At 48.4% G+C, this 19230-nt stretch overlaps 1 protein-coding gene across 2 annotated transcripts in view; it reads left to right on the top strand.

Moving 5' to 3' along the window:
• The first annotated feature begins 3506 nt into the window (after positions 1–3506).
• St14 (suppression of tumorigenicity 14) overlaps positions 3507–19230 on the top strand; it is a 42152-nt gene continuing 26428 nt past the window's right edge. For both annotated transcript variants that reach the window (XM_029481148.1, XM_021172778.2), the window contains exon 1: positions 3507–3769. In XM_029481148.1, coding sequence (XP_029337008.1) covers positions 3689–3769 — 81 coding nt within the window. In that variant the 5' untranslated portion in view covers positions 3507–3688. The remainder of the gene's footprint in view (positions 3770–19230) is intronic.

Genomic DNA, 19230 nt, shown 5'->3' with positions numbered 1-19230 from the left:
AGGCTATTGATCAGTGCATTTGTTGTTTGTAGGTGGGTGGGGTCAGAATTGAGCAGTGCTTCTAGCACGAGCTGACTGAATAGAAACCATTTAGTGAGATAGCCATCCAAAGCCACCGCCATGCAAGGTCACAGACAATGAGGCTTTGCTCAGAAGTGCTGTTCTTCGTGCTCAGAGATGCTCCATAGCCTACCTCAGGTCTCAAGAACCTTTGCTTTTAGCTCATAGAACTACATAGGCGTCTAATCCAGGGACGGCACTCACGTGACAACTTGAACACAGTGCATTTATTATAGATGTCAGCCACGGTCCTTCCTAGGGATCACTGTGTAGGAACAAGACATCAACTACACTCTGTCCATGACAGAACTTTATCCTGACACTAATTAAGGTCAATCCATTTGGCTTAATCCCCATGAAATTACAGTATGCTTTTGTGTCTAAACTGTGAGTGAAAAACAACTCAACCACAGCTAGGGCAAGGGCTTAATAAACTGATAGTTAGCTTCATGAACTGTCATCAGGCATTCCATTTTGCAACAGTAGTTTGAGAGTCAGGAGGAAAATAAAAGCATTCTATATGCTGTGCAGTAGTTTCGGGAAGAGGATATTTAGTTATGCTGGGGAAGAATGTCACAGATGTGATGTGCCAGATGACAGTTGGGTCTCACCAGGAGTAGGCAAAGTGGTTATGGTTAACAGGGGGAGGGCTGGAGACAAATAGGTTCGACAAGGTGGCTTGCCAAAGCAGGGGGCTGCGAAGGCAACAGGCACACTTAACGAGGAGGTATTTGCACAGTTCATCCTTGTAAGTGCACTGTTGCCACACGAATCAGCTTGCACAGGTTAGCCAGTGGCACTGTGTCAGACAGACCTTTCTTACTCCAGGAGACACAAAGTTGGTCATGGCTTAGGGGTCTGTAACTGATACGTTCTCAGTTCTGCTCATTCCAAATCTCTCCTACACATCTTTGCCGCTGCAGGGTTTTCCTCTTCCTTGAAGGAGTGGCCCTCGAGCTTCCTGGTCCTGCTGTCTTAAAAGTCTCGGTGACTTTAAACTTGAGCTAGGTCTACATGCCATGACTCCCCCTTCCTTTATTATCGCCAGCGTAAACAGGTGATTTAGCCTGAGTTAGACTCACATATGCTCGCCTTCTGAGTGACTTGCCTCAAGGACATGAGTGAATTGGAGAAAGGTCTTATGAATGTGAACTCGACTTTCCCAGCAGGCAGAGTGTTCTGAGAAGTCCAGGAAGAGAGCTATAGCAGCTTTGGACTAAGCTGGTCCAGCCCAGGGAGGGGCATGGTTGTGCAGTGAGGGAGGCGTGTGGTGAAGGCTGGCTCATTTGGTTCTGAGTTAGCCTTGTACAGTGAGAGATAAGGAGGACTGAAGACTATATGCATGTGTGCGCGTCATGAGTGTGTGTGTGTGCACGTGTGTGAGCGTGTATGTGAGTGTGTGTGCGCGCGCGTGTGTGTGAGTGTGCGTGTGTGTGCACGTGTGTGTGTGTGTGATGCTGGATATCAAGTGCATGGATACCATATGAGACTTACTCTACCATTGAGCGTCATCTCAGGTTTTGGGTTTTTAAACTGGCTACTCTTGGGGTTCTTCGTTGACAATTTAGAGACAAAAGTACTTACTATCATGTATATTTTGCTTTCTTTCTTTATTGAGGCAGGGTTTGCTATGTAGATCAGGCTGGCCCGTGTGTTTGCCACCACACCTGCCTTATATATACTTTATAACGATTAAACCAAACAGGTTTAAGATTTAGCATAAAGTTTACTTTGTTCAGTTGTTGGTCATAGGGATGTCCTAGGCGTGCGCATAGGGTGTGCATAGCACAGGAGGGTGACTCTTCTGCTGGACTTACGACAGATTTGTGGCATTGCCTGCACTCAAATGACCAGATGGGTGCCTCTCACAGACAAGATACACATTTAGCTTTCTGAGATAAAGGATGGAACTGCAGGAAGTTGAGAAGGAAAATGAGTCACTCTTTTCTCAACAGAATAGCAGGTTCAGAGCCACAAGTCCCTTCTAGTCTTTGCTGCCTCCAACTAGGCTAACTTTCAGTCATTCACTAATTAAAGGGTGTTTGTGCCAGTGGTAATCCAAAGCAGGGAGTTATTTTTCAATATGCTCCATTTGGCTTTGGAATTCTTTGTATGCAGTATAGTGGCAGGTTTATTTCCCTGTGCATCACACTCACATAACTTAGACTTGGAAGACTCCGGTCAGTGAGACACAGTAGTGCAATGATAGAGAGGCAGAAAGACCCAGTCCTGGCTCACACGGAGGAAGAGTCATCCGCCCATCAAGATAGGACGAGTCTGTGCCAGTAGACTCTCTTTGGTCTAATATCCCCAGATTTGTAACATCACTTATCTCCAGAATACATCAGCAGGGGGCTCTGCTTGCTGTAGCCGCTGTGGGACACAGACTCATAGAGATTTATGTTATTCTAAGAAGGGCTGGGTTCTAGGTAGAAACTTGGGGCTTGTTAATTTCAAAGTAGGAGTTCAAAGTAGCAAAATTTCATTTTGCTCATTCTTGTTTCCCAAGAGCTAGGACAGCACATACTATAAGCTCAGAAGTTTTGGTTCACTATACAAGACTTCAGAATATCAGCAGAGAAATACCCAGGTGATTGTTAAAATAGAGGGAGCACCTTTGGTGTCTGTGCTGGGAAGGCACGTGTCCTTAAAGAAGGAAAGTGTGGGTCCTGCAGAATGACTGAGCCAGTAAGGGCTCTTACTGCTCAGCCTGATGATTCTCCATCCCTAGAACCCACAAGGTGCAAGGAGAGACCAGGTATCTTGCAAGTTGTTCTCAAACACGCAAATAAACAACGACAACAATAACAACAAATTAAAGGAAGGGAGTGTAGGAAAAAGGGAGGAGGTTGACTAGCGATTGGTTAGTCTAGGGGTCAGAAAGGATTATGAAAATACAGAAAAGGCGCTTTTCAAGACGGGATGTGCAGTCAGTATCTGATGCTGCAAACAGTTGGAGAAAGACTCTGGGGACCTAATCATTTCTCTGGGCACAGGCCACCGTCAGTGGCTCCAACAGCGAAGAAGAGGCTGCTACTGTCCTCAGCAGGGGACATGACACAGGAGGAAGGCCTGGTCTTAACAACAGCTGGCTACGGTTTTGAAGGGACAATAACGGAGACACAAGCATCTGGTAACATGATTGGTTGTAGGGAAAGATCCAGGGGAGAGAGATTAACATTGTATTAAAGGTGGTGGAGAGATGGCCAGTATCAAAGGACCGGACTGAAGGGCTGTGCTCCAGGAGAAAGAGCCACCCGTGACAAAGAGGAAGAAAGAGCCAGAACTCTGTGGTGCTCCTTTTCGGGGGTTCTGGCGGGAGGGGAGGAGCTTCCTGGGGGCGTGGCGGAAGGCGGGACCGGCCGCAACAGGTGTGCGGGCGCCGGTGCTGGCTGGCTGGAGGGGCGGGGCGACCCTGGAGGCCACACCCTGAAACTACCTGCGCGGGGAGGAAGGATGAGAACTGGAGCCTCCGCGGCGGGCCGGGCGCGCTGGGCCTGCCCCGGAACTTGGCCTGTGCCTCACCTCGTACCCCTCGTCCCTCGTGTCCCCAACACCCCGCGGGCCATGGTAGACGGCTGCCCGGAGGGACCACGCGTCTGAGACCGGCGATCAGGCCGCCGAAACCATGGGTAGCAATCGGGGCCGCAAGGCCGGAGGGGGCTCTCAGGACTTCGGCGCGGGACTCAAGTACAACTCCCGGCTAGAGGTGGGCGAGGGCTGGGGACCCGGGGTCGGGCGTCCACAGTTCCGATCCGGGCGCACCTTCGCCTGCTCGGGGCCCTCGGTTTCGCCCGAGCTCCGCTCTACGGCCCGTGGGTGGCCGGAGCTCGGGTGCACAGGTGGAATTTCCTGTTCGGTGGGTGCCTGGCCGCTGGTGGCAGGGCGGGGCCGGTCGGACCTCGGTCCCAGACCTGCCTCGCGCCGGGCACTGAGGAGGTGGGAAGCCGCAGGGCCCGGAGGCGTCGGGGTGGGGGCTGGCAGGACCTCCGTGGGGGTCACCATTGCTCTGGGCTATCAATCAGTGCTCGGAGTGGGTGACCTGGGCTATGGCAAGGACAAGTTAGAGACTTGTCTGTCCTTGGCCTCTGCAGAAACTCGTTTTAGTCTTCCTGGTCAAAGGCGCTTTGGATCTTTTGTAAGGGTTGAACTCGGAGCAGAGCTTTGTCCACACAGAGTGTGGAGCCCTTGAGAAGGTGGCTGTCTGGGTAGTGGTGAAGCATGTGTCCTGAGCCTTCTGGAAGAAGCCTTTAGTAAGCGGGAAGCAGAAGCCTGAGAAGTCTCTTGAAAGACCTCAGAAGCATTTCACTTTGCTGCACACAGTGCGGGAGGGCGTTGGTTATCCTGAAAGACACACACGGGTCGGGGGTGGTGGTGGCGCCGTGCTCTGGTGGGACTAGCGGTCAGGCCTTTTTCTGAACCGCACCTAGAGGCTGGTGAGCGAGGCTTGTTGCTCTGGCAGAGTCAGTTTCCTGGAGCCGAGCCTCTCCTTCCGCCGCTTTTTCATGCACTCCTTCTCTGCTGACTTGAAGAAGAACAGATCTCGGGGGACCGTGAGCTGGGACTTCACTTCTCACCCCTTGTAACCGGAGTCCCCGCAACCTGTGCTTCTGCCCTGCTGTGAGATGCCACCTGCTGCCGCCTTCTCCTTCTTTCTGTGATTGGGGTGTTCGCGAGTCCTTAGTAATTGCCTGCTTGGAACTCGTGCCTCCTCGGCAGGTAGCCTGCCTGGTGTTTGACCTTCAGCTATTTTTCTCTCATTTTCGGTTTGCCCTTCCAGACCTCCCTTTCGAAGACGTATGCTGATACTGAAAGTGGGTCCTCTGGTGACAGAACTCAGTCTCCTGTTTAGGCCACATATTCCCCGCTCCCGGGGTGGGAGCCAGGGTGGGGCTCACCACTCTGGTCCCTGGGCTCCTGATAGATTACTATTCCCCAGTAACTCCACTTTGCCCTCCTCCTAGGTCCTCATTCATCTCCATCCCTTGGGTTACGCCTACTCACTTTTGCGGTTTCTTTCTCCTGTGTGGCTCACTCTGTCTTTTTTCCAGTTTGGTTGAACGACCCCCGTATCAGTGCTGGCTAGGGACTCACAACCCAAAGGGACTCTCAGAAAGCAATAGGATGTGGTTGGTTCATTTAAGGAACTTAGACTTTCGGAACATGTGAACAGACAGACAGACAGACACCCCCCACCCCCCCTCCACACACAAAGTTTGACACTCAAGAGAGGAGCCCCAGCTTATTTCCCCATCTCCAGGAAATCTTCAAGTATGACTTGAATGTTCCAGGCTTGAATGCTCCTGGCTGCATCCCTTTTACACTTGGGGTCTGCCGATCTGCCTTGACACTTTCTCTGACAGGTCTGTGTGGCTGCTGCCTCTTGGGTAGCTTTTGTCACAGAGACTGGCTGAGGTCTGGCTGGGTCCCCGGGGCACCACCACAGCTTTTGAGTTGTGACTTGTCTGTCTCCTTCCCAAGACTGATTCTGCTGGTCCCTCATGGCTCCCACAGAGGGTAGGAGTTATTTCACTGTGTTATTTTCCCTGTCGCATGTATCCTGGGACTGTGTGTGCCCTGCCCAGGAATAGCAGGTGTGCAGATATCAGTTGTTATGGCCGTTAATGAGAACCGAAAAGTCTGTCTCACTGATTGGTTAGGTCAAACTTAACCAAACTGTTGACTGTTTGATGGTGGCTGTGAAGTTGTATATATGCATATGGAATATGCATATATGTTTAGTAATGATTTCCTTAAGTAAGACTGAGTGTTCCCCAACAGTAGAGAGACAGGTTGGGAACTTACAGATGTTCTGGGTCAATACTAGGTGTTTGAGAGCTAATAAGCCTTACAGCCCTGAATATTTAGGGTCCTCTGCTAATTGCTCAAACACTCACCCATTCAGTCAGTCACTCATTTGCATAACAGGTATTTACTAAGTACCCAATGACCAAGCACTTGCCAGGTATTGGGAAGGATCCAAGTCACAGACCCTGCCTTCCGGGTCACCATGGGAAGTGCGGTCAAGCACAGAGTGGGTGGGCATTTAGAAAGACATCTGTTCAGCCCAAGCTGGTGAATTGGGCTGCAGGCATCTGTGATGTAGTAGTGACAGTCAAGGGAAGACAACACGGAGTGAAGACCCAGGGCCACCACTGCTTAGCCAGGCGATCTGAGACGTTATCCTATACCAGTAAACCTGTTTTCCTGGCTAGGAAATCGGACAGCATGTGTGACCCTGGTTTATTCCTAGGATTCAAAGGGGTTCTTTGCCTAGGAAACCTTCGTGAATCCATGGTGGTTTTCGGATCAAACAGGTTTTTCTGAGTTTAAAAGGCCCTAAGACAAATAGGATGGTGATCTATTAGGGGTGCAAATTGGAGGGAATCTCTGCCTTAAGTGGACTCCTGACTTTGCAGAAGTCCTGGGCTGCCTGGCTGAGCACAGAGCAATGTTTCATCCAAAGGGGGTGCGCTGGGGAGCCACACCCCCAGCCATCTGCAGTACAGGCCATCTTGCTGAGTCCTTTCACCTTTCACTTCACCCTCCCTCCAGCTTCTATAACAAGAAGTGAGTGGTCTGCTCACCCCGATTCCCTCAGATTCTTTTCTTCTCTCAGCAGGCAACGTGCACCTGTAGAAACCTCTAAGGACTGAGTACTGGGTGACAGAGACTGAGGAGGCAGCGGGCACTGGGAGTCTGGGAGTGTCGCGTGGGTGAGGAACAGCAGGTGCTGTCAGGGGAAAGGAAGGCTGTTTTCTCCAGTGGGTGTTAGAAGACCCACCCTTTACCTCTACCCCAGGTCCTACCGTCCTCATTTAGGAGTCTGGAAAGCTGAGGCAGAGGAGAAGACCACTGCACATTAAGAATTGCTTCTGTGTGCCCGAGCCTCCTGCTCCCCCTGGGCTTGCTCAGGGCCATCTGTGGCTAAGCTGTCATTATCACAGGCTACCGAAGGAGAAGCAATCGTGCTTCCTCTCTCCGCTGGTCTCGGTGGAGAGTGGCCTCAGAGTGCTGTGGTCTCTGTGGTCTCAGAGTTCCGCTGGTCTGTTGCGTTCTCTGGTGTGTGGTTCTATCCAGGCTGTTGGCTCTTCTCTCCTAAATCGTGAAGTGTGTCATTGAAATGAGAGAGCGAGCCGGACAGAGTCTGGAGGGAGGCCAGGTCTTAAAGATGTTATCTGGCTCCCAGTGGTGACCACAGGGCAGGATCACGTGCGGCACCAACTTTTGCTGCTAGGACTCGGTAGCTTACACTGTCATCTCAGACAACACAACGTTCCTCTGGATCCAAGGGGGATTGCTTCATGGATTTCAGAATCTAAAGTGCTCATGCCCCTTAGTTAAAGTGACATTGTACAGTCCTGATTGGATTCACAGGAGGGAGACATTCTGAGAACTTTATCATTAGGTGGGCTGGTCAATGTGTAAATGTTGATTGTTCAAGGTGTACAGTGTTGTAGCCGGCCACATACTGGAGATGTATGCTATATGCTGTTCTATGTGATGATTGTTGTTTTGTGGAATGTGACTGTTCATATATAATCCAAACACAGGCTCCATGTACTTCAGGTTATCTCTAAATTACTTATATTATATAATACCATTAAATAATCTTTATATGAGAGATAAACAAATGCCTGTACCTATTCCTTATAGATACAGTTTTTATTTGATTATTTATTAATTATTTCTATTTGTTAGTAGTTAAAGATTAAACCCAGACCTTTGTGCACAGGAGGCAGTGTGCTACTGCTTAGCCCTGACTCTGAGCAATTCTCCGGTTCTGTGTAGCCCTGGCTGTCCTGGAACTCGCTCTGTAGACCAGGCTGGCCCTGAACTCACAGAGATCTGCCTGCCTCTGCCTCCCAAGTGCTGGGATCAAAGGCGTGTGCCACCACGCCGGGCAGACAACTTTTCTAGAGTCAGGTCCGTACTGAAAATTCCTCTGGGTGCTGTCTTCCTATTCTGCTCATTCTACCTGAGCTTGAGGATACATCACGTTTTTCCCTGGAGGTTTTGTGACTGTTGTGTAACTGGTCGGAATCTCAGATCCCTTTGTCCATCTGTGGCCCCTGCTGGTGATGCCTGGCTTTATAATGATTATGATGGTGCTGGAGGGGAAGAAGGTGGAGGATTCCATTTCTACTCTTGCCTCAGTACGCAGCTTCAGTCCGTTGTCTCTCTCGCCGCGGCGTTGATGTGGAGAAACTAGAAGGATGGTTTACATGCTGGGTCCCAAAGGCCTTGTGTAAACTGCCCAGAGGCAGTGGGAGGTAAAGAGAGATTTCAGACCTTGATCTGTATGACTTCAAAGCCTAGGAGCTCAACCACAATGCTATTATAAAACTGGGTTCCAAAGACAAGGGTGATTGATGCGTATCCCCAGCAAATCCCAGAACACATCATTAGGGCGTTGTGAGCACATTAAAAAAAGAAGTGGTGATCACCAGGCGCCAGCCCAGTGCACCTAAGTTATCTATCTCACTCCAAACCTGTCTGGTTTTCCTTTTGATGGGCTGACCAAGCTGGGAGACTGGGAGCGCAGCAACGGTGATTGCAACGTGGCTTTCATTGGAGTGTATCTTCATGTACTGTGTGCACCATTGGAGATCATGGCGCCGTTTTAAACTGAAAAACATTTCATCCAATGCAAGCTGACAAATCAGCTCAGTCCATTTCCTTTGCTTTGTCCCAGCCCTTAGCTGGCATGTGAATGTTATCTAGTGTGTCTTGCACAAGTCTGGCAAAAGCATGGCGGCGAACCACCGAAGGCTGGACACTGGCAGTCTTGGGCTGTGAGGGTTTGTGAATGATTGAGCATTGTGCTAAGGAGGGTCCCTCTGGGCAGTGACCTTCCTTCCTTTTCCTCTTTAGTGACAGTTCCGACAGGACATTCAGACTTGGGACATTGGCCTCTTGGTTTCTGGAGATGGCAGCAAGCTGGGAGGGAAAGGCCGATGCCACTGATGGTTTAGCGATGACTCAGATGGAGCTGGCTGGCCCTCTGGGTGCACTGTCGAAACAGAACGTGTCCATCTGGGTCTGGAGGAAAGCTGCCCACATGACACCATTCTCCCAGATGGAAACAGAGTCCACCTCCCTCTGTGGCTCCACCCCAGTACATCCAGAGTTTTGAGGTGACAGTGATTTTACCAAAGGCCAGGCTTGTCATGTGTCAAGTGGCTGTCCCGAATCTAAGGAGAGAGTTGTTTTTGTTTTGTTTTAATCCCTTCCAAACCATATTTATCTAGATGTGTTAAAGAGTATTTTTGAGGACCAGTGAGATAGCTCAGCAGGTAAAATCATTTGCCAAACAAACAGAATAGTCGAAGTTTTATCCCTGAAACTCACAAAAGCTATCCATGTAATGGCTCGTGTCTGTAATCCTAGCATTCCTCTTGTGAGATGGGATGTAGAGATAGAAAATTGCCCAGAATCTAGAAAGCCAGCTAACCCTCAGCCTATCACAAAGCAGGGAAACAAACAAACAAGAACCAAGACCCTGACAAAGAAAGGCGGGAGAGCACCGACTCCTGAAGCTGTACTCTCTAACTTCCACACACATCTGCGCCATAACACAGGTACACACACACACTTCATACACCCCACACCAATAAGTACAAAAATAAAATAGTATTCGAAGGCTAAGAATGTTTAGTATACATTCAAAGGAAATATATCCAGCCCTGAGAGTCAGTATTTTAATTTTGTTTTTCTAATTAGATGTCTCCCATTTATTCTATGTGTGGGTGTCTCATCAGTATGTATGTATGTATGTATGTGTAGTGTGTGCAGGCAGAATGCCTACAGAGAGCAGAAGAAGGCGTTGGACCCCTTGGGACTGGAATTACAGATGGTTGTCAGCCACCATATGGGTGCTGGGGTTGAATCAAGGTCCTCTGCAAGAGCAATGGGTGCTCTTCACCGCCGAGTCTCTCCAGCCAGTGGGAATTTTTAAATGGGAGGAAGTGCGCTGGCAGTTTGCTATCATTTATGTATGTTCTATTTCTCCCTCCCTTCCTCTCTCTCTCTCCCGCCTTCTGTTTTGTTTGTTTGTTCGTTTGTTTCAAGATGGTCTCACTATGGAGATCTGGCTATTCTGGACCTCACTGTGTAGACCAGGCTGGCCTTGAACTCACAGACACCTGCCTGCCTCTGTGCCCACAGTGCTGGGTACTTATGTTCTCTTAAGATTTGTTTGTGAGAGAGCTGGTAAGATGGCTCAGCAGTTAAGAGCACTGACTGCTCTTCTGAAGGTCCCAGAAACTACACGGTGGGTCACATCAGAGGCTCTCTTCTGGTATGTTTTATGTGTAGTTACATATAATTAAAAAAATAAAAAAATGAATAAATCTTTGGGGCTGGAGAGATGGCTCAGCGGTTAAGAGCAGTGACTGCTCTTCCAGAGGTCCTGAGTTCAATTCCCAGCAACCACATGGTGGCTCACAACCATCTGTAATGGGATCTCACACCCTCTTCTGGGGTGTCTGAAGACAGTGACAGTGTATTCACATATATAAAATTAATAATAATAATAATTGTGAATACAAAAGTTAGGGGAGGGGCTTAAAGTTAGGCAGTATAAGAAGCAGATTAGAAAGTGTTTTTGGAATTTTCCCCCCAGGGTATTGATTTAAAAGTGTAAAAATGATTTTCATTCATGTGTATGTGTGTGCACCCCTGTGTATATAGATACATATGTGCAGGTGTTCTCAGGGGCAGAAGAGGGCATTAGATCCTCTGGAGTTATAGATGCTTGTGAGCCACTGAATGTGGGTGCTCACCAGTGAACCATCTCCGCAGCCCCTGTTCCCTGAGGTTTGAATCCTGTAAGAAGTGCTATAGCTGTTTTCTGGGGAGATGCTATGGCGTGCATATGTACAGAGGTCATTTATGCGAGTCAGTTCTCTCCTTCTACCACGTGGGTACCAGGGATTGAACTCAGGCTGTCAGGCTTGGCAGCAAGTATCTTTATCCACTCAACCATGTCCCTGGCCTTTATTAAATAGTTTCTGTTTTGTTTGTTTTTAATGTATGTTTTTTTCCTTATTAATCTATTCACCCTCTCTACGTCCCAATGGCAGCCTCCCCTCCCTGTTTTCCTCCCTTCTCTCCATCACACCTACCCTCCCCCATTCCCCTCTTCTCAGAGAAGGGGAGGCTTCTCGTGGACCCCAATCTGCCCCAGCACAGCAAGCTGCCTATGCAGTAGGACCAGGCGCCTCCCCTGTCACAAGGCAGTCAAGCCAGGGTCAAAGGGTCCAAAGGCAGGCGACAGAGTCAGAGGCAGCTCCTGTTCCAGTTGCCTGGGGTCCCATGTGAAGACTAAGCTGCCCATGGGTCACACATGAGCAGGGGACCCAGGTCTATCACATGCATGCTCTTTGGTTGGTGGTTCAGTCTCTGTGAGCCCTCATGGGCCCAAGTTGATTGATTCAGTACATTTTCTTGTGGTGTCCTTGACCTCTTTGGGTCCTCCAAAACTTCCTCTCCTTCTTCCGTAAGATTCCCTGGGTTCCGCCTAATGTTTGGCTGTGGATCTGTTAGACCATTCAGAAATTGTAGAGCCTCTTTCCCTCTCCCATCATATTGAGAGTCTAGGAAGGGATCTGACCCAGAGAGTTCATCTACTGGGTGATAAAGGACAAGAATCAGTCCTAACCCTCTATATCTCTTCTGCAGGTCTAACCGCCACTGATCGAAAATATTTGAAGAAAAAAAGTACATTTGTATAGATATTCTTGCTTTTATTCTCTGAAACACATACCATATCATCCGTTTGCATGTATTTACATCTAGAGATGGTTTGAGGGGATTTGAGGTATACAGAAGGACTCCTATAAGTCCTACGCAAACAGTAGTCCATTTTATACAAGTGACTTGACCTGGGGGCTTACAGATTCTGTCATCCAGTTAAACCTGGAATCCTTCTTCTGTGGATGGGCACCAGTACCTATCCCAGATGAATACGACTTCTGCTTCAGCCGTCTTCGTTTTTCTTTGTTGATTATCGACTCTTTGAAAGGATGTTTTGGTTCATCCTGCAAGCTTTCCCTTGGTGCCGTATGAATTTCTCCTTCCTGTCCTTCGATTGCTTAGATGAGCGGCTCGTATGTTAGTGGATCTTTAAGGGAACTGCAGCGATCAGGCTGAGGTTGTGCTGACCCCCCCCCCCCGGCAGCACCGCGGAACCCACTGGGTCAGATGGCTTGTACGGCTTGTGTGCTATGCTGTCGTATTTACATCATGTTCACAGGAATATGACTAATGAGGAGGTTAAGCCAGGTGGCCAGAGGTTTGGAAAACACTGTTTGACCGATTCGGGGAATCAAGCATGGTTAGCTAGAGAAAGCAGAGCAAGAACACACACACACACACACACACACACACACACACACACACACACTGAGTGACGCAGAACACACACACACACACACACACACACACACTGAGTGACGCAGGCACTGCCCTGAGCCGGAGAAATCAGACTGGTGGGTCACAGCGCTAATAGTGAAGTGGTCTTTTCAAAGCCGATCACCCTGGGGAGAGGAAGGCCTTGTATGTAAGGTTGGTGTCCAGTGAGAATGAGATTTCCCGGAGAAGCAATTAGCTCTGGGATTGAGAGCAGGAATATTCCCTCGAATCTGCTAACCTGCTCTGAGGCTGAAACTCCAAAGATCCTCTGAGCTGCCTCCTGAGAGTCTGGCCTGTAATTATGAACTCAGTGAAAAGGGTTTCCCTGCTTGCATGTCCAGCCCTTTCACTCCAGCCTCTCCTCAGAGCTGCAGCTTAATTAGGGGCCCGTGTTTTTGAATCTTACTAATTCGCGGAGGCTCGAGGGTTTTGTGTGCAGATCCCTGGGGCCTTCCAAGGCACAAGCAAACTGTGGTATCGATATGCCATGCATTGTCCCTCAATCATAGAAAAGAAAGTCACTGATCTCTTGGAAGAAACAGAGCCTTGAATGATTCTCCAGGTATACGATAAACTTTGTGTAGTGAGAAAAAGAAAAAAAAAAAGCCAATATTCCCCCAAATCCTGCATGTTATGTATTTAGATATCATTTATTTTAAAAATGATCCAGCAGTGAAGTTTAAATACATTAGTGGCTGAGGGACTGAGGATCTTGGGGGTACAGGAAGTTGTGTAGTTTAAACAATGGGCTGGGTGTAGTGACACTCCTTTAATGGCCTCCCAAGCAGAGATAGGCTGATCTCTGTGAGTTTGAGACCAGACTGGTCTACATAATGAGTGTTAGGACAGCCAGGACTATGTAGAGAGACTCTGCCTCAACCCTAACCCCCCCCCAAAAAAAACCCCAACAATGGGAGGTAGCTTTGTGTTGGAAGCAGGACACAGCCTTGTTCATAGTGGTCACAGGAACTTACCCCAGTGGTCAAGCACATGGAAAGGTACATTTGTTCAAGTGTGTCAGGAGACCTGGGTGAGTTCTGTGGAGTGTATCAATGTCACACGAGTACGACCAGCAAAGCCTACAAAGCGTTTCATTCATTCTTACATTTTTGCAGAAATCTAAGTTATCTCAACAAAAAATTGCAGTAATAAGAAACACACTAGTCTGTGAAATTGGGATGTAGGTTCCGTGAAAGGTCAAGGAAACAAAGGACAAGGCGTTAGAAGATGCTTGGCACACCTCTCCTGCTGTTTCTGTTGTTTAGTTTGTTTGGGGTTGGGGTGGGGTATACTGTGGGTTAGATCAGCTGTGCTGTTACACTTGGCCTCCCTCGCTGGGCAGGGCGGATGGTGTCATGGTTAGATCATGTCTCAATCTCCAGCCACTGCTTCCTCCCACCCTGCCATCCCCCATATCAAAGAGTCAAGTGATAGTGATAAGTCTTGGGATTGAGGATGGAGGCTCTGAGGGAGGGGTGGGAGGAGAGGCGTCTCTGCTTCCCAGGCTCAGGAAAGCATATTGGGCTTGGTTTTTTTGATGAGCACCTCACACCACACCTGGGCTTGGGCCCTCCTGGGCCTGTCAGGTCTGCTCTGGGTGGTGAATGCATGGTGGGCGGGGAAATTAAAATCAAAGGTACACAGTAGAGAGGCCCCTGTCATTAGCAGGAATTAGCTAATTATGTTCTCTAAGGGGTCATTAGCCCAGTTTTAAGAGCGGGAGTCTGAGGCCCAATAAGAAGTATTTGCCCCAGTGAGCTGAAGGGGCTCAGCCCAGAATCCAGATCTAGGTCACACCCACTCCATCCCACAAAAAAATAAAAAGGAAAGGAATTATGCCAGGCAGCCCTCCCCACACTGTGTTCCTTCTCTTCTGAGAAGGAAGGTGTCTTGTGGCTGGGATGGGTGGCCTCTGTCCCCAGGCTGTGTTGGCAGCGGCCACTGCGGGCTTCAGTGTAGAGGGGAAGCACAGTAGAGACACAGGAGGAGTCTGCTGTTCCCTGGCAGAAAATCTTGTTTCTGTGTGTTGTGGACGGAGCCAGGTAGGTCCTGGGGACTTTCCCTCATGGTCAAATCTGAATGGAGACTTTCTGTTTACTCAGTAAGAGCTACTTACTGGCCTCTGTTGGTGTTCTGTTCTGATGGGCTGTAGTTGATACCTGGACAGAAATTCTGCATCCAGCATTCACATCTTATGGGACAGTGGACGCCAGTGATAGGGTCAGAGAGCAAAGATGGGGATGGTGCCTTAATGATTATGGGAGGGCCCCTATGGCAGGAAGTGAAGCCAACCCACACCACAGGTATCTTGCGACTTGGGTGGCTTAAAATAGACTGGCTGGAGCTGGTGAGCCAGGCTGCTTCCTTCACCAGTGGCGAGAAGTGGGTGGCTGCCGGGAAACTGGGAAGTGAGGGTGGAGTTTCTCAAGTGTCAGCTGCCCAAGTGACCCAGGCACTTGTTAAAACCTTTCCAGATCCCAGGCGCTGCCCTGGTGCAATACTCCAGGGTCTGCAGACTGGGACAGAGGTGGGGGGGGGGATCCTGATGCTGCTGAAGGAGCAATGTTTGTTCGAGACCATTTCTTACTAGACAAGTCTGGGGAAGGGCTGGCTGGTGTGTTCAACAGGCACCAGAGGTGCCTGTGAGCCGAGAGGCGAGCTTTTCGGTTGGCCAAACGCTGTGGCTAATGGCTGGGTGGGAGGTTTCAGCTGTGTGCATTTTCTTTTTCTCCTGTGTTGCAAAGCTCCTCTTTGGATGAGAGTTTCCTGGGTTCTGGACTGTAATGATGATGGTTGGCAGCCTGCAGTTGGCTGACTGGTTCAATGGAGAAAGCCCTGCAGGACTAATCTGGCAGGACAGTCTTGGGGCCTATTGTGGGTTTAGTTCAGTTCCCTGAAAAAGACCAGAATGTGTCAGTAGACATTCTAGAACATATGAAAGTTAAGTTTCCCCTTTATTCTTAAAAAAAATAAAAAAATCCAATCAACCAACCAACCAACCAAAAACAATGAAAAACCAACCTACCAACTTAATTAAGAACACTCTTGCTAAAAGATGTAAATGACTGTTTGGGCTTCGGTAAAAATGGTGCTCTAGGATTGAAGGTGACCTTGCTTTCAGTTTGCAAGTAGCACTATTATCTTAGGTGAAGTGCAATAAAATGAGCTATGCTGGCTATCAGCAACCTGACCTCTGGCTTTTCTCTGACTCCACCCCTGTTGTCTATCAGAGCTGCCCATGCCCCCCAGATTCAGCTCTCCCTGTCTAGACAACAAACCACGGGTTCCGTTTCAGGGTTCATTCTCTGTTCGGTTGACTGAGGCTGGCCTCTGGCTCTGTGGCACTTCTGGGGACTCTGGCCAGTATGCCCAGAGCTGGCTGGGAGGATTATGGGTAGGCCATTCTTGGACAAGGGGATGTCTTCCAAGTGCTGTAGCCTGCCTTCTTGCCTTGTCTGCCACCCCAGTGCTCAGTCATCTCCGTCACACTTTCGTTTCTTGCTTTGAGAGTCACAGGGTATTTTACAGTTCTCAGCCCAGTGGTGCTGATATCATGGAACTGAAATCCGTCCCACCTGTTGAGTTGATACACTGAGTCACGGATTAAGTGAACACTGTCTGCCACAAATCAGTGACAGTTGGCAGAGGCTCATGCATCAGTCACCTCTGACTTAGTCGCAGATCTGAGCCACACACCTGTGTTTCCAAAAAGATGACATCATCACCTCTGCCCCTTGACCTTGATCTCCTGCTGCAGAGATGGGTTTGCCCTTATCATGTGACTGCCCTTCACCCTCCCTGAGAGTCTGAGTAACCTCTTCAGGTTCCCATGATTGATTATTTCTGTCTTTTCAGCATGCCACACCCAACTTGTAAGATTTGAGTCTGGAGTGAAGGTTTATTTTATTTATTTTTCTCCTATGATTTGGGTGGAATCTCTTCTGAGTCCTGTCGAGTGTAATGAGGAATTGTTAGGGAGCGAACGAATTCACCCAGATCAGACCGGAATAGCAAATGGTAAGTTTGCAGAGCATCCTGGTAGGATGTATGTAACAGGGATAAAAGGAAGCACTTCTGCCTTGGGCAGTTGAGAGCCATCCTGAAGCCCAGCAACCACCACCTGAGATGCAAATGAGGGCAGTCGTGATTGGTTGATATTTGGGCAGTCTAGGTTTACAGGCAGCATCTGTAGTGCAGGACCTTGGTTAGCTTGGTTGACCACGGTTAGCCTGGCCGCTTCCCATTTCTTCCTTGGCACAGTTAAGGGTGCTCTCTGGTCCAGGCTTATATTACTTAAATTCCCTGATAGGGACATTCCTTTCTGGTGTCTAAATGGTGATATCCTCTCTACAGTTAGTAGTATTGTTGTGTTTTAAATATAAAATCGCTTACTAGTTGCTTTGTCTTTAACAGGGACCAAGCTCAGAACTAACGATGGCAAATTTGTGCTTTGACTTGCTGGTCTCAGACCCAGGCATGCTGTGAACCTCAGAGGGGCTATGCCCTTATGATGAGTCTGAACCGGGAGAGGGAGCCTAATGAGACGATTCTTTAGTTGATTTGAACAGTATTGTTGGTGCTTTCCGCCGTGTTTTTGTTTCCTGCATGATGAAGTAAGGTGGTTGCGAGGTTCTTGTTTACATAAGCAAATACAATATACAAATGAGGATCTTATTTGTCGTTTGTTTTGATGAGCTCTGGTCTTGAGGACCAGTGTGCTTGAAATAATAGAAAATGTGATGACTGTTCTTCCAGAGGTCCTGAGTTCGATTCCCAGCAACCACATGGTGGCTCACAACCATCTGTAATGAGATCGGATGTCCTCTTCTGGTGTGTCTGAAGACAGCTACAGTGTACCTATCTATATATAATAAATAAATCTTTAACAAACAAACAAACAAACAAACAAACAAACAAGGTGAGAGTGATGAAGAAGACACCCAGTATCTTCTGGCATTCACGTATTTGAACATTCATGTGCACCCACACGCATCTGCACCTGAGTGCACACATGTACATACATATACACATCACACACTCCGAAGAAAGAAACTATCTCCTTCGGGGTTTCCGTAGTCTTCCTTTCCTGGTTTCTGGACCTGGCGCCCTCTCACTCCAGGAAGTTGAATGGGAATTGATACTCTGAGGTCATGCTGGCAACCTGAGCCCTGAGCTTTCCCGTCTCGTGCCCCCAGGGTCTGTACTGGGTTACACACTTCAAGTCACTCAGTTCACTTGTTTTCCTGGAAACTGCCCTGTGCTCTTTTGTCTCAGTGCCCTGGGGCCATGCTATGTTTCTGGCTACTCCGGCCAGCACCAAACTGGAGCTTGTGGGTAGGAAGAGGTACCATAGTTACGAGGCTTCTGTTTGTGGTAAGCAAGCACCTGACTTCGCAGCCCTGTGTTCTGTTTATACACCTGCAGGTATGTTTACAACTAGGGAATATACAGAGACGGGCACAGGTGTACTTTCTCTTCTGTTGTCTCTGGCTGTATAGAGATCATGTGTGAAGTTACAGCAGGGTGTATAGCACTCTCTGCCCACCTTCTTCCTCCTCACTTGGTCCCTGCACTGGACTCTGGGACCAAGCACACACTTGCCGGAAGTCCTGTCTCTGGCGGGAAGAGCTTGGCTCTTGCCCCAGTGTTTCCACTTTACTATCTTTGAGACCTTGGTCGGGCCACTCCCTTTCATTCGGCCTCAGTTTCCTCTTCAATAAATTGATGGAGTTATGTAAGAGGACCTCTCTCATGCCTGAGAATGGAGCCAGACAGCTGTGGTTATAAAAAATAAAAACAAAAAAAGAGCAAGCAAGTTACTGATTAAACAGTTGTTTCTGGGTTGAGAAGAGTCCCAGAACTCTATTTGCTCCCTCAATTCTGGAAGGCGATCGCACAGGGAGGCAGAAATTAAATTATGCATCTTCCTGGAGTGCTATGTAACTTTGCAGAAGTGTTGTTTGCCCCTGCTTTCTCTGTAAATGAAAGGTTCCTAGAAATACTTTCAAGGTCTGGGGAGAAAATACGTGGGAAACTACTCTATAGATTTAAAATACATGCAAACATAATGACTTTTCTAAATAACATTTCTCATACACAGTCTCTTCAGATTGTGTAGCTGAAACCTTTGTGGGTATTTTTTTTCCATTTTCTGTGTGACTTCATGTATGTGGGTGCACATGCATGTGTGTGTACACATGTTTGTGGGTGAGCATGAATGTGTGTGTACACATGAATGTGCCCACACATGTGTGTGAAGGTTCAGAGGTCAACATCAGGCGTCTTCCTCAGTTTCTCTCTAACTTAAGCATTTATTTAGTTGTATGTGCGAGCGTTTTGTCTGAAAATGGTGTTAGAGTTGGTTGTGAGCCTCTTTATGGTGCCAGAAACCACACCTAGGTCTTCTGCAAGAGCAGCAAGTGCTCTTAACCCCTGGGCCATCTTTCTAGTCTCCCTCTACCCCAGTTTTTTGAGACAAGTTCTTTCATTGAACCTGCAGTTCACCAGTCCTGCTAGACTTGCTGGCCAGTGAGCACCAGGCAGTCTTGTCTCCACCCCAACGCTTTTGTGCGGATGCTGCGATCCAGACTGGGGTCATCTTGCTTACACAGCAAGCGCTTTGTCCATTGGTCCTCCTCCCTAGCCCCCGTTTTTCATTCATAAACATTATCAGACAACCGAGGCCCATTCTATATCTATAGAAAGCTTGTTTTCTTTTTTCTTTCTTCTTCTTCTTCTTTTTTTTTTTTTTTTTTT

Source organism: Mus caroli, chromosome 9 (genome assembly GCF_900094665.2).
Source record: "Mus caroli chromosome 9, CAROLI_EIJ_v1.1, whole genome shotgun sequence".
In the NCBI taxonomy this organism is placed as follows: domain Eukaryota; kingdom Metazoa; phylum Chordata; class Mammalia; order Rodentia; family Muridae; genus Mus; species Mus caroli.
The sequence above is the reverse complement of the archived record's forward strand: the minus strand, read 5'-3'. Positions and strand labels throughout refer to the sequence as shown.